The 17,840-nt window shown below is 50.1% G+C and overlaps 1 protein-coding gene across 1 annotated transcript in view; it reads right to left on the bottom strand.

Moving 5' to 3' along the window:
* PRRT2 (proline rich transmembrane protein 2) overlaps positions 1-17,840 on the bottom strand; it is a 351,193-nt gene that overhangs the window by 124,777 nt on the left and 208,576 nt on the right. Inside the window, exon 3 of the mRNA XM_078652403.1 lies at positions 15,018-15,150. Within this exon, the coding sequence (XP_078508529.1) occupies positions 15,018-15,150 (133 nt within the window). The remainder of the gene's footprint in view (positions 1-15,017; positions 15,151-17,840) is intronic.

Genomic DNA, 17,840 nt, shown 5'->3' with positions numbered 1-17,840 from the left:
GAAGTACCCCTGAGTACAGTCGTAGCCCCAGTGGAAGAAAGAACCGCCAACAAAGAACCGGGCCTCTCCCACGAAGACGCCCGGGAGCGAGAGAGGAGTCGGCTCCATGAACTAGAGCTCGCCCGACTCCGGCTGGATGGAGAGCTTCAATTAGCAGCAAAGAAAATGGCCATTGAACAACTACGATTAGAGGGAGATCTGGAAGAGAGGCGGAGGCAAAGAGAATTGGACGAAAAAAAGCTCACGTACGAACACGAGCGTGGCCTCAAAGAACTAGAGATCAAAGCCAAGATCGAAGAGGCTGGCGCCGCAGTAATCCGGAACCCTCCACCTCCTGCCTACCCGAAGGTCCACATTCCCAAGGATATCGTCAAGGAATACTACAAAAATGACGATATCCAACAATGGTTCAAGGCGTATGAAGTTGCCATGACCGCGCATCGCATCCCGCGAAAAGATTGGGGTGCCGGCTTGTGGGGGAGATTCGTCAGCGAAGGAAGAGACACCCTGCTAGAGCTGGCCGTGGACGTGATGTCTTCCTATGACCACATGAAGGACGCCCTGCTCACCCGGTATGGCCTCACCCCCGAGATGTACCGACAGAGGTTCAGAGACTGCAAAAAGATCCCCGGTACCACGTGGGTGGAGTACGTAAACTTTTATAGCCGGGCCCTGGAAGGATGGATAAAGGGCAGCAAAGTGTCCACCTACGAGCAGCTGTTCAACCTCATCGTTTGGGAGCACCTCTCCAACAACTGCTTTGTCGAGCTCAGGCAGCATCTCCTCGACAGTAAGCTGACCGAGCCCCGAAAACTCGCCGTCGAGGCTGATCGATGGGTAAGCACCCGGGTCCCCCGGACCCCGATAGGAGAAACGGGACGGAACGGCCAGGGGCACCCCCGCCAGTGTGGCGGCGGAGGAGGCCAGAACAGGAGCCGAGACTTCCCGTCGGCCCCGGGCCGGAGTATGCCTCGGGGTCCCCCCAGAAGAACACTTCGCCAGCCCTGACCAGAAGAGGACCCCCACCAGCACGGCCGGGGCCCCACCCGAACATTACTTGCCACAGATGCCAGCGGATCGTTCACTATGCCAGTGACCCCCTCTGCCCCATGAACCAGCGCCCCGGCGCCACCGGGCCTCCGACCCGCCAGTTCGCTGCTGCAGCCCTGGGGGAAGGGGGAGAAGAAGACGAAGAGGTCTACAACGAAGATCAGACCGAGTATGAACCGGCCGCCATGGCCCTAGCCTGCCTGGGCGAAAGAGACATGGTCCCCCAGGCCCCGCTACCGAGGAACACTCAAAAGTACCGTCAGTGGGTCCACATCAATGGACGACGGACCGAAGCCCTCCGAGACACGGGAGCCAGTGTGACGGCCGTCCGCTGCCACTTGGTGACCCCAGAACAGATCATACCAAACGTGCGATGCCCCGTGAGGGCCGCCGACAACTCCGAAACTCTGTGTCAGATGGCCCGAATCCCCTTCGAGTGGGGGGGGTGTCGGGCACCCTCAAAGTGACCGTCCGGGACGACGCCCCCGTGGACTGCCTCCTTGGAAACGACCTCGAGAGCTCTCCCTGGGCCCAAGTCGAACGGAGAGAGCATCTAGGGATGATGGGACTACCAGAGTGGGTCTGCGCGACGACCCGATCCATGACTGCCCGGGCCCTGGCGGCACCCGAGGCCACCCCGACTGAAGAGCCAGAGTGGCCCGCGCCCTCACCGCCCGCAGTCAATGAAGAATCTGACCCCGAGTACGAGCCATCGGAGCATGACCAAGCAGGCAGCGCCGAACTCAGCGACATCCCCGAACTAGCCCAATGGCGCCAAGAAGGTGGTCCCACCCGAGAACAATTCCGCAGGAACAGAAGGCCTGCCCCTCCCTCGAGGGGAACCGACAGCTAGCCACCGCCCAAGCTGCCGGGGACACCTCGGGGTCCCACTGGGTCTACTGGGACCACGGCCTCCTATACAGTGAACAGAAAATTGCCGAGCTAGGGGTCAGCCGAGTGTTGGTGGTCCCCCTACGATTCAGAGACTTCCTTTTGAACCTGGCACACGATGTGCCCCTCGCCGGGCACCTGGGGCAGGACAAAACTTACAGCCGCCTGGTGACCCATTTCTACTGGCCGAAGATGCGCAACGATGTGCATAACCACTGCCGCACCTGCCCGACATGCCAAGCCAGCGGAAAGAGCGTAGGGAAGGTGAAGGCCCCGCTCCAACCCTTTCCAGTAGTGACCACTCCCTTCGAACGAGTGGGGATAGACATCGTGGGGCCCCTGGACCCCCGAACCTCGCAAGGGCATCGCTTCATCCTCGTCCTGGTGGACCATGCCACCCGCTATCCCGAAGCCATCCCCCTACGAACCATAACGGCTCCCGTGGTGGGCCGAGCACTGATGGAGATCTTCTCCAGAGTGGGGTTCCCCCGAGAAGTCGTGAGCGATCGGGGCACAAACTTTATATCAAAGTATATGCGGTCCCTGTGGCAACAGTGCGGGGTCACGTATAAATTCACCACCCCGTATCACCCCCAAGGGAATGGACTTGTGGAGCGGTTTAACCGGACACTCAAGGGGATGATCCAGGGCCTAGAAGAGCCCCTCCACCGCAAATGGGACGTCCTGCTGCCCTGCCTCTTGTTCGCCTATCGGGAGGTACCACAGAAATCCCTGGGCTTCAGCCCCTTTGAACTCTTGTACGGGCACCCTGTCCGAGGTTCCCTCAGCCTGGTCAAAGAAGGCTGGGAAACTACAGTCCAAGACGTACCGCCGGATGTCTACCGGTACCTCCTGACCCTACGAAGCCAGACTCGGAAGTTCCGGGCCCTTGCCGAGGCCAATCTTGAGGCCAGTCAGGAGGACATGAAACACTGGTATGACCAGAACTCTTCATCCATCGAGTTTGAGCCGGGCCAGCGGGTCTGGGTCATGTCCCCGGTCGAACCTTGTGCCCTCCAGGACAAATGGTCGGGCCCCTTCAAAGTGATCGAGCGCAAGAGCCCTGTCACCTATCTCGTGGACATGGAGTCCCCCCGAAACCCCCTACGGGTTCTGCACGCCAACCGGCTCAAGCCTAATTTTGCCCGCACAGAACTGAGCCTGCTGCTAGCTACCCACGATGGGGCCGAAGACGACTCCGAGCCCCTGCCCGACCTCCTAAGGTGCGCTGAGAAAGACGGCTCCGTCGAGGGAATCTCTCTCTCCTCCGACCTGACCCCAGCGCAACGCCGAGACTGTCAAGAACTGTTGGGGCGATTTACGGACCTGTTCTCCCTCCCCCCTGGTTTGACCCAGTGGTGTGTCCACGATGTCGACACCGGGGACAGCCAGCCAGTGCGACACCGGGCCTACCGAGTTCCCGACCGAGTTCGGGCTTGCATCCAGACAGAAGTTACCAAGATTCTGGCCCTGGGGGTGGTCGAACCCTCCGACAGTCCCTGGGCCAGCCCAGTGGTCCTGGTCCCAAAAGCCGCCGCACCTGGCACCCCTCCAGAACTCAGGTTTTGTGTCGACTACCGGGGACTGAATGCTGTCACCAGAACCGACGCACATCCCATCCCCCGGGCCGATGGACTAATCGACCGCCTGGGAGCCGCCAAGTACCTCAGTACCTTCGACCTCACAGCCGGGTACTGGCAGATCGATCTCACTCCAGGCGCCCAGGAGCGGTCGGCATTCTCCACCCCCGATGGCCACTTCCAATTCAAGGTGATGCCCTTTGGCATGAAAAACGCCCCAGCCACCTTCCAGAGACTGGTGAACAAGGTGCTGGCGGGGCTAGAAGAATTCAGCGCCGCCTATCTAGACGACATTGCAGTGTACAGCCTCCACTGGGCCGAGCACCTGACGCACCTCTGGGAGGTCCTGACGGCCCTCCGCCGGGCCGGACTAACTGTGAAAGCCAGCAAGTGCCAGATAGGTCAAGGATCCGTGACCTACCTGGGACACCAAGTGGGGAGCGGCCACGTGGCTCCCCTCCAACCCAAGATTGACGCCATCGTGGCCTGGGAGCCCCCAGTCACCCAGACAGCCGTCCGGGCCTTCCTGGGGCTCACTGGGTATTACCGTCGATTCATAAAAGACTATGGGAGCATTGTGGGGCCCCTCACAGAACTAACCTTGAAGAACCGGCCACAAAAAGTACAATGGACACCCACGTGTCAGGTGGCCTTCGAGACTTTGAAAACAGCCATGTGCACCGCCCCTGTGTTCCGAGCTCCTGACTACAGCCGGGAGTTTGTAGTCCAGACCGACGCCTCGGAGCACGGCATCGGGGCGGTCCTATCCCAGATTGACCCCGAGGGGATTGACCATCCTGTAGCGTTCATCAGCCGGCGGCTGCTGGCCAGAGAGCAGCGATGGAGCACCATTGAAAGAGAGGCCTTCGCCGTCGTATGGGCCCTCAAGAAACTCAGGCCCTACCTCTTCGGCACCCACTTCCGGGTCCAGACTGACCACCGGCCCCTGCGGTGGCTGATGCAGATGCGTGGCGAAAACCCAAAGCTGCTGCGCTGGTCCATCTCCCTCCAAGGGATGGACTTCACGGTGGAGCATCGCCCTGGCGACGACCACGCCAATGCTGACGGCCTGTCCCGATTCTTCCGCCTCGACGAGGAGAGTCCCCAGGAAGATGGGTGACTCTCCCCGCCTTCAGCTGGAGGGGACGTGTGTTGGACTCGGCCTCGTGGCGTGGTCCTACCCCTCCCTCATGGCGGGCCTGGGACGACATCGGCCCTCCGTCGACCTGCTGTCGACCCCCCTGAACACGAACCCTCGACGAGAGCAGCCCCCCTGGCAACCCCCGGCTTCCCCCCCTGGGACCCCGGCGGACCCTGCTCGCCAACACCGCCGGTCTGGCGACCATGCCAGGCCACCAATTACGGCCTGACTCCATCTTGGGCCCATCACGTCCCGAGCACGTGGCCGCAGCCATCCCTGGCCCCAGCCTCAGCGAAGCCCCGACATCGAGGCACCAAGATCCTCCCAGGTGGTAGAGTGGCCACTTGGCGGAGCCCGGAAGAGGGGAGTTTCAAGGGGCCTCCAGCCGTCGTCGGACGCCTGGTATCGATCGCCCTTCAGCCTCCCTGGGCGCTGGCTCCACCCCCCTGCTGGGTGTCTGGACACCTTCATCCCGGCCCCTCTGAACCCCAGGCGCGAGGGTCCGGACATCAAAGGACTCCAGTCCTATATCTGGGCCAGCCCTGGATTAGGACTCCAGTTGTATCTTGGAGTCGAAGTCCTGCTGACCTTGTCGCGGCTGATCCTGATCCGAACTCTTGCACCTGGAACCTTCGAGGCCCTGCTGACGCTGTCGCGGCCTGACCAAGCTGAACCACCTTCGAGGCCCTGCTGACGCTGTCGCGGCCTGACCAAGCTGAACCCCCTTCGAGGCCCTGCTGACGCTGTCGCGGCCTGACCAAGCTGAACCACCTTCGAGGCCCTGCTGACGCTGTCGCGGCCTGACCAAGCTGAACCACCTTCGAGGCCCTGCTGACGCTGTCGCGGCCTGACTAAACTGAACCACCTTCGAGGCCCTGCTGACGCTGTCGCGGCCTGACCGAACTGAACCATCTTCGAGGCCCTGCTGACGCTGTCGCGGCCTGACCAAACGGAACCATCTTCGAGGCCCTGCTGACGCTGTCGCGGCCTGACCGAGCCGAACCATCTTCGAGGCCCTGCTGACGCTGTCGCGGCCTGACCGAGCTGAACCATCTTCGAGGCCCCGCTGACGTTGTCGCGGCCTGACCCCTTGAACTATCCACGCACCAGTTGGTGCCAAGACTGTCCCGCTACCCCCTTACTCCCGAAACCAAGACTTTACGGATCCCTCGATCCCTGCCTGCTAACCTGCCAAGAACGTGCCTTCATTTTTATATAAAGATACTTGTGAATATTCCTTCGTGTGGTGTCCATCTGTAGTAGTGTGATTGCTCAGCTGTTACGATTGTAGGAGAGGAGCCTCGCCAAGGAGGCCTCCCTACGGCGCTCGGCCTATTCCATAGAGAGAGGTGGATCTCGGGGCGGACAGTCAGACATCTTCTGTCTCCCCTGGGGTCGCCTTTCCAACATATGCTGAATTTTGTAACTGTAAATCCCCTATATACTATAATATTTAAATGTGAAAAGATACCATTCTATTTTGTGTTCCAGCGCCCCAAATAATTGATGTCCAAAAAAGTAATCATGCACCATTAGGATAAAACATGAAGCAGGTGTGGATTATATCATTACCCATTAAATGTGTAATAATTTCCAGCCAATCCTGGAAGGCAGCTCCGTTGTTCTTGACAAATTCCAATTCCTTTATTTCAGCTTCCGAAACACTTCTCTTTACTTTTTTTTACTTCTGCTCACTTGAGATAATCCAGAACCACACAATCAGGCGAAGGGCATTGTTACCAATGCAGCTGCTTCAAATGATCCTTAAGTCTGGAAAGTATATGGGGCCCCTGTGAGTACGATAAGGGTCTAGTACAGGGAATATAGCAATTGGGAACACAGAGCCTAGACGAGGCAATGACACTTAGTGCTGCAAAAGGTAACATGTAACATAAGGTCTGTATATAAACATGCACAGGTACTTTCAACTTTTTGTATAGTTTATTATATTGAAAAATATATTTTTTATGTTTTTTGTGATTATTTCTTTTAAAAGATATACATAAAATTGATTTGGAATGGCAACTATTGATATGCAGTTTTCAAGACTTTAAATTTTACAAGATGTAAGGTGCATATATAATTTCAAAATGATTGGAGTACAGATTATAGACACATGATTGTCTCAGGAACACATCTAATTTCTCATTTTATATATGATACCGTACAGTATAGATTGAGAGATCTGGCGGTTTAATTAAACGACGCGCGTTTCGGCAAAGCCTTCTTCAGGGTTCCATCTCAGTAAATACTATGTTAAAGGCTGCCCGGGTGCTGTCTCTCGTTTGGCTGCACGCAAAAAATAATGACTGTACCTGTGAACTCTCCTTGAGCAAAGTAGCTAACCAAGATAATAACATCACATAACAGGACAGCGCCGCATGCTATAGTGCCATAGAGTCTTCCCTGATCCCATCCACTCCTGTCAGGATTCTTTATCAAGCTTTGTACAGCCATCTATCCCTTGTCGAGAAGATACTAAGACTTAATAAAAAGACTGCAGCTACTCTACATCAAATAAGGGTAGTATATTTCACAGTTCAATTGAACCGGTCCATGTCTAACTAACAAGCCACAACAAGACTTTCAATCGTCGATAGAGGTATAACCCTCTTTGTATTTAACATAGTATTTACTGAGATGGAACCCTGAAGAAGGCTTTGCCGAAACGCACGTTGTTGCCAGTTCTCTCAATCTATACTGTACTGTATCATATATAAAATGAGAAATTAGATGTGTTCCTGAGACAATCATGTGTCCATAATCTGTACTCTAATCATTTTGAAATTATATATGCACCTCACATCTTGTAAAATGTAAAGTCTTGATAACTGAATATCAATAGTTGTCATTCCAAATTAATTTTATGTCTATCTTTTTAAAAAAATAATCACAAAATACATAAAAAAATATATTTTTCTAAATAATAAACTATACAAAAAATTCAAAGTACCTGTACATGTTTATATACAGACCTTATGTTACAGTTGTCTTTTGCCTTTTGCAGCACTAAGTGGCATTGCCTCGTCTAGGGTCTGTGTTCCCAATTGTCAAATGATCCTAAGACCAGCAACGTAGCTGATGTAACCAGGGATGCAGGCAATAATGTAGTCGGAGCACTGGCATTTGAAATTCCATACATGAGATTACAGGAACGATGCATCTCTAGAAAACTGAAAAGAACCCATTGAACATTTTATAATCAAGAAAGGGACAAGGACCTTATGCCGTGCTCTCCCATCTTAGATTCATTGACTTTAAGTTATGCTTCTAATACAATGTATTTAAGAAAGTAATTTCTGCAATCCGCCATAAAAGTAGGATTAGTCGATCAGCCGCTTTACTCAGCAGCTTACCAGGCTTAAACCTGATAGCAGACATTGGGATTTTAAGCTCTTCTGGAAAGCAACACAGACTGCAATCGTGCCAATCACTCTTGGTCACTTTTCAAAAAGATTTCTAGAAATATTAGTTCTGGGTTCAAGAATGTCAAGGGTTGCTTTAAAGAGTAGTTTCAAAATGTGTGGTGCCCCCCGTGAGCAACATTGTACAAAAGCTAAGAGACTGTCCTGCAGTTGGCACAGTAGCGGCTGGCATCTATAGGAGGGAGTGGGGGGGTGGGGGGGTTCAGGCATGCAAAAATAATATTAAATAAAACACTTACACCTACCTGAAGACGAACACGGCGCCCTCCGCTTTGGACCTCTTCTTCCAGGAACTGGATGCTGCAACTCCCTTGACCAATCCCTGCACTGCTCTAATGCAGCATGAGAGCAGCACCCTGATTGGAGGAAGCAGCCTCTCTTGGCCCACACCGCTCTGGGGGCCTGCACTTGTTTTAACCCAGCTTTCTTGAGACTTCTGGTTCAGAGATGTTTAAAGTGTGCATGTGTGGCTGGCTGTCACAAGCGGGCGGCCAAAAAGACATGCGCACTTTAAACAGTACATAGACAGACCACCCTCCACCCTACTGATGTAACTCGGCAGGCCCGCCTTATCTTGACACACAGTCCGGGACAGGGGATAAAAAATAAAATGGTAATGAAGTAACATTTTATTTTTCATCTCTGTGGCTTTGTGGGTAATTTAAGTGAGGCTATGCTTCTCCACTCCAACCGAGGAGCCAACCGCGAGTAAGCAGTACTTCATTTGTAAAAGAATGAGCCCCTGTGCCAAAAGCTCTGCTCAGAGCCCGCGGCCAATGCAATTAAATGTTGGCAATCTGACTACCAAGGCTGCGTAGTCTTTATTCCACCTCATATTTCTTTAATAGATTACCAGACACTCCCAGCCCCATTACCTCTTTAATGCAGGTTCCTGCTTTCTCCTCTTATGACGTTTTTCCCTTTTTGTCTTTAAAATATCTGACGCAGAAAAATAAGTGCCAGTTCCCTGAAATGAGTGCTGATTACCCGCATCAACAACCACCAGCTCAAATTAGGCACTGGCAATAGGGCCTTGTTATGCTGGAGGCACAGGCATGAAGCATCACTGCTACAGGCACCAGCAGACTCGCTTGCCTTTTTAACCCCTTGGGCGCGGGCGCGATTCTGCGCCTGTGCGGCACATTCCGATCGCGGGTGCAGTCATGACGGCCAGGAGCCGTCATCAGCACATGAGCGGCCGTCATCAGCATAGAAGGGGTTAAGGAAGCAATTCAATGAACAGATGAGCAGCTGAACAACCCACCATCTTATAGAAGATTTAGACGTGTAGAAAACAATGGTTCTAATCTGGTTCTGTTGAACAGCAGTCCGCAGCCAGTTGCATCACCAGAACAACACCCAGAAGAAAACTGATGGAACAAAAAAAAATATCAATGCACACTATCTCGTCCTCCCCGCTATCGTTTCTTACACCACCGAAGCAAACGATAGGTGTAGTTAATAATTTTCCATATCCTCATACAGCTCAATGCAAATGACAAAGCCTGTGTAGATCAAATATATTTCTCCGGAGCCCACCACTGGATACTCTAGGCGTGCCGAATGTCAAGGCTGCTTCGTCTTGCTTCCACCTTCTACTTTTTTTCCACCACCCTACACTTCCTTTCTCTTTAGCTCACTTACTCTTGCAGGTTTTTTCATCACAGATTTCTCTCCTTGTTCTTTTTTACCCTATATTTATGTTCCTCTTCCTTTTGCTCTGGGTCCAGTCTGATCATGTCCTCGAAAACCAGTGCCAATGCCCACCACTTGCAAACACAGGCACAAATTAAGTACTGCATATGTTACTAGCAAATGTCACGTGGAACCACAACACATGCTTAGCCTTGTCACCCAGTAGCAGACAGAAAATGTGATGGCCCTGACTTAGAAAGGCCTAAAAACAACAACAAGTAATCGTGCTTGGCCTACCGCACAGTTTAGAAAAGACTGGCTGCAGAGTGCATCACGATGCCAGTGGCTCTGTGTGCAAGCCACCTACTTTGCTTCTCCCCTCATTTATACCCCAAGCAGACAAATGGTTATTTTGCATTTTGTATCTTTTTCTTCCCATTAGCGGTGCTGTTGTGTTACATTTGATGCACTTGTGTCCCTTTTCGTGTAATTAATTCATTCTTGCACTCTATTAATTTAATGCAAATACACAGCCGTAGAGAAGGCAATAAAAAACTTTGAGGAAAAAAACGTGAATTTGCACACTGGGCATTCATTTTAACGGTGATGTGTGCACCACATATATGGCAACTGGTTTTGGTTAAAAAAATGGGCAGTTAACCAGCGGCCGTAGAAGATGTCCGACCGCTGTGTCTTTATTTTGCAAATGTTGAAAGTGATCTATTATTTATTTGTACTTGAATGCTAATGGCTTTTTGTACAGGGTGCTTAATCCAGAAGATTAGTAGTCATGGATAGGCCATGGGTCCTAAGTCAAGCTCTTGCTAGAGCGTGCCTGGCAAGCTTCTGAGGTCTGAGGACTCCAAGAATGTGCTTAAACCACCCAGGAATTGCTAGGGTTTCAAGACCCCTGCCAGTGGTGTCCTACATTTGGTCATCCAAACAATGCCCTCAGTCAGTGCCATACCAAGGGTCCTAAGGCTAGCAAGCAAAATGGGCCCCAGCACATGTTTAGTAACTGGTGAGGTGCTGAAATAGACATAACTGTGGTGCAGCGAGCCCCTCAAAACCTCGAACCCCAGTGTAACTGCTATCGATAGCTTCACCTCTGCCCTCAGTTCCGCCATAGATCCTGGCTTCTGACCGGAGACCAGCACATTGCCTGCACTATACATGTGTTGCAGTCTACGCCACATTGCCATGGCTCCTGAAGATGGACTGTCTGGCTGGTGCTAATATAACCCTGGGGAGGGTCTGATCCCTTAGCATGAGATGCCAGGCAACAGAAACTCGGGGAAGGGAGGCGTGGTGGTGATGAAGACCCTAGGGACAGCTGCACCCAGCAGTCCAACAATCTTGGTGACTCATGGGTGCACACTCATGCTTGTGGGTAGCTGAATTCCATGGAGCCGTCACACTAAGGGAGGCTGGGTCCCAAATTCTAGAAACACTCTCTTCCTTGTTGACAGGGTTCAATGACTTCACATGGTGCCCAGTCACCCAGAAAAAGCGAGCAGACCAATAAGTATGTATCTATGCAGACAAGCCAGACATCAGTGCCAGACTTGCTGGTGCTGGAGTCTTCTGCTTCTGTGCACTCTAACCCGGATTGGGCCACGTTACCTGCTGGAGCCTGCCACTTGATTGGCCCACTTCTGACCTTTGCTTTAACTATCTTGCTAGCATTTACTGTCAGTCTTCCAGAAACGTACATCATATTTATTCATTTATTATTTTTGGTATTTTCAGCAGCACAAACTAAAGGCCTGAGTTAGATCTTGGCTGTACTACCGCGTCCAGCGACGGCGGCAGTCCCAAGTACTCTGCAAGCTGACAGCGGTCCGCCCGCCATATTTAGATGTTGCGGTAATAGACAGGAGACCGCTGCAGCGGCGATCTTCTCTGTTGGCTAACAGTACTCCATCGCCATCATGCCAATGGGATTGCGTCAACAATATGTAGATGTTCCTGTTGTGCTGGCAGTGTCCAGCGGCAGTTTCCTGATGGAGTGAGGCCTTGGTGGTGTGGAGACAGGTAAATGTTACTCATCATTATCTCACTACACATATATGTTGTGAAAGTGACATAATGTATATGTAGGTTATGTGTTGTGCCCCCTTTTGGCACAATTTGCATGCCACACATACACACAACATACACACACTATTGAATGCACACCCACAGGCACCACATGCACAACACCCACAAGCACCACAGCAACAATATTTTTTTAAGTGTCAATACAGGTGTGTTCATATTATCTTGATGAATAGGAAAATGAACTCCACTGTATTACACCTCAGAAAAATGTTGCATGTAAGAGCAATGCAGAAGTACCATTGATCTGGGCGACAACTAAGTCGTTTGGCATTGTGGAGGAGTTGGTGCAGCAAAGGAGGGACCTGGAAGATGATGTACAAGATGGAAACGGAAGCAGGAGGAAAGTTACGGTTATACTTCATTTCCTTCGATTCTACCAACTCTAAGTAGGAGGGATTCCTACCACGATTACCATGGCGGAAAGGCAGATCCTAATCAGGACAGCAGGAATCTGGAATGGAGCACCACGGACAGCCGCTTCTGCCTATTTCACCGTCTGGTGGTCTTTCGTCTATGAACCAGCCAACATCTAAATAACAAGGGCAGACCGCCAAGTTGCCGGGTGGGAAACACTTTGAAAAAGCCAAGGCGGGACCTGATCCACCAAGATCTAAATCAGGCCTTAAGTCTAGATCTGTGGTGGAACACTTTATACATCAGTCAATAAAACCAGAGGGGGTGCAATGCAGTACATATTGTAGCAAGTTGGCTGATGATATGACATTAGCTGATTTCTTCAATAGGTGCAAACGTACTTTATGGTGCAAATAGAAGGTGTGAAAATCTATTATTCCATAAGCTTGAGCAGGGCCGGACTGGGAACCAAATCCAGCCCTGGCAAGGTGCTCAGCCGCCCCTCCTGGGGTGTTGGGGGTGCGGCCGAGCCGTTTGCCAGTGCCGGTTTCAGACGATATTGTTACAGGGGCCGATTTTGCAGCAATGCTGCAAAAACGGCCCTGTAACAAAAACGGCCCCACAGGGGCCCACAACCGCCCCCTACCCTGGCGGCCCACTGGGGAAATTCTCGGTGCCCGCTACGGCCAGTCCGGCCCTAAACATGAGATACACAGAGGCTTAGCTAGACCCGTGGCTGCCCGTAGCAGTCCCTGCATTTGCGTTTGCGGCTGCATGTATGAGCGAGGGGGGGGGGGGTAGCGATTCCCGCGTACTGGAGATATACAAATATTTGATTTGCAGATACAGCGTCAAATTTCTTGTCACACTTGTAGAATTGGGTTTGGGATCTCTCAGCTTGGTGGAAGGGCCTTTTGTTCTCTGTTAAGTATTCTTTCATCACTTGAAAGAAGTGTACAACAGTGTTGTCCTGAGCTCTGTGTGGATGTTCTTTCATAGTCTTAGTGCTTCTGTTCTGTCTCCATGGTATTGAAAAGTAACCCTCGGCTGAGCGAAAACCCTCCTTAAACTCTTTTCATGAGTTTCAGTTAGATGGTTTGAGAACACCTGATAATGTGACCTTGTTGGATAATACCGCATTGGCATCTCTTACAAAGCCCCAGGGTGGGAATTATGTCAGGATACAGAACTGTGCAATTTCTTGGGGTCGGAGGTTTAGGATGGATTTTTCTAGATTTTTCCGTATAGGGACATCACATCAGAAGACTGGGAAATTGGATTGAATAACAACCACTTTCTCATGTAAACTTCCTGTTCTTTTGATGAAGACCAGAACTGTCCCAGCAACCTGTTGGAAATGGCTACGGTTCTTATGGATGCTTGAATCGCAACCTTCGGAGATACATCAGACAAGCCAGTCTCCAATGTTTATGTCACTAGGCATGCAAATGCAGTTCCTCTGGTGTGATGACAATTGCAATATTCTGATAGTATTTCGAGGGGTGGGTCTGGGGTGCCACATCTTGAATACTGGATTATTTTGTGAGCAGGATTCTATTTGTGGTGACTAGCTGCTGGTTTCCAGTGGCATGTGGGGTGCAGTATCTGGGTCACTTAGTACTTGGAGGATATGGTTGGTGTTTCTGGGAAGGATACTTCTTGTCAGCGACTCACAATGTTTAGATGGTACTGTAGGCGAGGGGTGGTTTGCTAGTCATAGGCATGGACTTTTCATAGGATGGATCAACTATGTGATGGGTGGTGGCTATTTAGTGTGGATGAATGTTACTTAACCCCTTCAGCGCGCATGACAAGGCCAGCTCGTCATGGGCGTTACCTGCACTACGCGCATGACGAGCTGACCTTGTCACGTAACTCGCGATTTTCAAAATCGCAGCGGGAAAACCGCTAGCGCGCATGCGGTTAAGGGCTCTGCCTATCATTCTCTGGGTTTAAAGGTAGGTCCTATGGGAATAGTCATTGGGGTTGTTTGATAGTGGAGAGGTAAATTATGGGTTCTATTGGTAGTGAGGATGCAGTAACTGGGCTTAGATGATGTTTGGGAAGACAAAACATAGGGGTTGAGGGTTACTACCTGGGGCCTAACTGTACTTAGGAAAATGGTATTAACATTGGGGCTGTCATTCATTGGGACTGTATGGTATTTCTGAGGGAGCGCTGGAGCCTGATAGTGTATGGATTTGAGGGAAAGCAGTCACAGGAGCCAATAGTATGTGTGGCACAGTCGCCGTAGCTGGGTGTTTTCTAGTTGACAGTCCCCCAGGCCAGATAATATGTGAAAGGAAGGCAGTAGTCGCCAGTAGCAAATGGTACACCAATGGCAGTCCGAGAGGGAAGATAGTACTTTAGGGATGAAGGTAGGAACGGTTGAGATCTAATGGCAGGTGGATGCCATTGTTGATGTTGAATGATGCATATGTGCGAAGTCATTTGAGCCATGATATTTCAGAGGAAGTAGCTAAGAATGTCAGGGTCTTGGCTGACAGTCACTGGGCTAAGTTGGAACTAGGTGTGGTGTCGGGTTGCTCTCTGGATAGTTTGTGAACACCTGCTTGAATCAAATTATATTCATCATGCCATCACATATCAGTAGGGTTGGCTGGTACTTGGCAGAATAGTCGCTTGCGTTACATAGTACTTGGGTTCGTTCACCAAGGCAGGATGGTTCCAGGCGAGTGAGGGGGCAGGTCAGAGTCAAATGGTAACTCGATGGAAGCTATATATGCAAAGTGATACTCAAATCAGTTACCTGGCCTAGATTGTAGTTGGAACAGGAGTAGAGGGATCTGTGTGACATTCACTAAAACTGGATGTACTTACTGCCAAAGTTGATGACGCAGGATGCCCCGATGATCAGTATGCCACCAACCAATGCAACGATACTGAGAAGCTTGGCCACACGCCCCAGTCGTCGAGCACCATCAACATCCCCCTGCTGAAAGCTGTTTCGAGACTAGAGAAAGAGATAAAAAATAGAAACAAAGTAAGACTCTTGAAATGGATGATTAAAATTAAAAGTGTCACCATCATGGTCATCTGTCCTCTTGTGTTCTTCATGGAATGCCTCACATCATATCCTGCCCAAGCAAAACAAAACATTAGATTCTGATTTTATATGGATGCAGTTCCCCTTCGCACCACTAGAAGGTCAGCCGTTAATTCTCTTCCTAGTATAAGAGAACCTGTGATGTCCACAGAAAATGAATCTCATATCTTACCATAAGGCATAATAACATCTGCCTCCTATCCTGGAGAAGAAACTGCAAGTCCATTTGTGGTTACAATTTGACGTCTTACCACTGTGGGCAGAGTATGGCATCTCTCCTCTGCTGGAGTCATTAGATTTCACATAGCTGCAGTTCCACATTTAACCACCATCTACACTACATAAGGACTAATGAGATCTCTCTAACTTCACTTGTACTTCTCAAGCCAAATGTCAGCACAATTCATGTGAATGACAACATGTTAAACTTTTGTAGTTGCAATTCAGTCTTTGACCACCAGAAGGCAAAGCATGACATTGCTTCCTTTTCCATGAGGAGTTGCATAGGTCCCCGCAGTTTCCCTGCTCACCGCCAGGAGGCACAACAGTACATGCCTCCTAATGGAGAGGAGGTACAAGGGCTTAAATAGCTGCAGTGACTCTTCTTTCTACCAGGTTGCAGAATGTTACATGTATCTCTAGTTCAGAATAACCATTAGGTACTCTTTGGCAACAAAGTAATTAATTATTTTCTAGAGGTTGAAAAAAATCATACCTTGTTTAATCTTGGGTCAGTATAAAAACATAAAACATCACCCTTCCTATATCGACGAAAGGTTCACTGGCTGACAATCCAGTGCACATTCTGACCAAACGGAATGAAAAGGTCCCAAATACTGAATTGGACATGGGATAGGGGTTAGAAAGATACACAGAGTAGTAGGTTTAAGGACTGGGGAGAAATTGAAATAGATGGACAAACAGATATGCAATACAGATAAGCACAGAGTGTATCCAGATAATGAGGCAGGTGAAATCCATCTCTGACTTACTTCCTACTGCGGGCTCTAGGGCAGTGCGACTGCACTGAGTGCTGACTTTGGGTGCGGGCATCATGTTTGCAAGTATGTTATCGTTTGTAAAGCTACTGCTGCTGCGTTCCTTGCCTCCAGCAATTTTCAGGCAATAATAAATATGTCACGATAACTCCAGTGATTAATGTTTTTCCCAGAGAGAGATCGGGAGTTTGTCTAGTGGAATTTTTGAGTCATGGCAAGGTAGTGCAGAGGGTTAATGCGCATGCTGCAAAGAAAGTGTACCAGGCAGATCACAAAGTGCATATCATGCAAATAGGTCAGTGGGTTACTGCTTTTGTCTGAGAGATCCTTTTGTTACTTACAGTTTATAAGTTAAAATCCTAACATGGAACAGTGAGCTTCTAACTAACCCTGGGCGAAGTACTACGCTACGCTCGTGTAGTTTGCGAAGTTTGCACTACTTCTCACTACGCGAATTGCACGTAGCGCAGTGCAAATATGCGTAGCAGTCTTTTTTTGCTTGCTCGCGGTCCTCAACGTCAAGTTGGCGACCGCGAGCGAGCAAAATGACATCCCGGCGAGACTTTTTCCTCGTTCGCCATCAGCAATATCAAGTTGCCAATTGCGAGCGTGGAAAATAATCCTCCGGCGAGATTTTCAACGCGGGGAAGCCAGGTTTCTCATTGCGAGTGGTCGGGTATGCTCGCGACCGCTCGCGATGAGAAACTACCAGTCCACGTTCAGAAAGCTGCCGCTCAAGTAGAAATCTACTTGAGCGGCAGAAAACGACCGCTTGCACTGTGCAAGATGCGGTTTGCACTGATTGCACAGTGCGGACATGCATCTGGCACTGTGCAATCAGTGCGAACAGTATTTTGCACAGTGCACTACGCAGTTCGCGTAGCTATGCGTAGCTCGCGAAGTGCACTTTGCGTAGCTATGCGTAGCGCTACTACGCGAACTACACCCAGGGTTACTATTAACTCTCTTCAAAGAGCGGAATGCGAACTACTAAGTATAAATTATGATTTTTTTCCCCAGTCTTTCATTATCCTAATCTTGGAAAAGGATTTTATTTGGATAGAAATCAATTCTGCTCATTGAAGAGAACCCTCAACCATGGTATTACGTTTTAAATTCTGAGTTTGTGCTTCTCCAGACCAAGAACTATTAAACTATACTGTCTACCAGTACGGATGACATGTGATTCCTACACCTTGTAGTCCTCGTTCTTATGTAACATTTCCTATACACTGATTTACACACCTATGATTGATTGTCTATTCTTGCAGTGTATGTGATGTACAGTGCTCTTCTGACACCCTGCACTGGTATGAGTGGCACTATAAAACGAACTAAATACATCTGAAAGTGAGTGGTTATGGAGACTTGAGTGGCACTTTTAAAGGATGGTAGTGAGGGAAACCATGGGGAAGATGGTCATTGGGGGCCACCAACAAACATTGTCGCAATGGGCTCCACCAGCGCTGAAGCCGGCCCTGTAAATTGTCACCTAAGAAAGTAATTAATTATTTCAGCAGGGATGATTGCATCTGGAAAGTATACTTTTGATTGGTATTACTTTTGTTTCCAACACGGGGCAGGAAAAATGTATACCTT

Source organism: Lissotriton helveticus, chromosome 7 (genome assembly GCF_964261635.1).
Source record: "Lissotriton helveticus chromosome 7, aLisHel1.1, whole genome shotgun sequence".
NCBI classification, from domain to species: domain Eukaryota; kingdom Metazoa; phylum Chordata; class Amphibia; order Caudata; family Salamandridae; genus Lissotriton; species Lissotriton helveticus.
The sequence above is the reverse complement of the archived record's forward strand: the minus strand, read 5'-3'. Positions and strand labels throughout refer to the sequence as shown.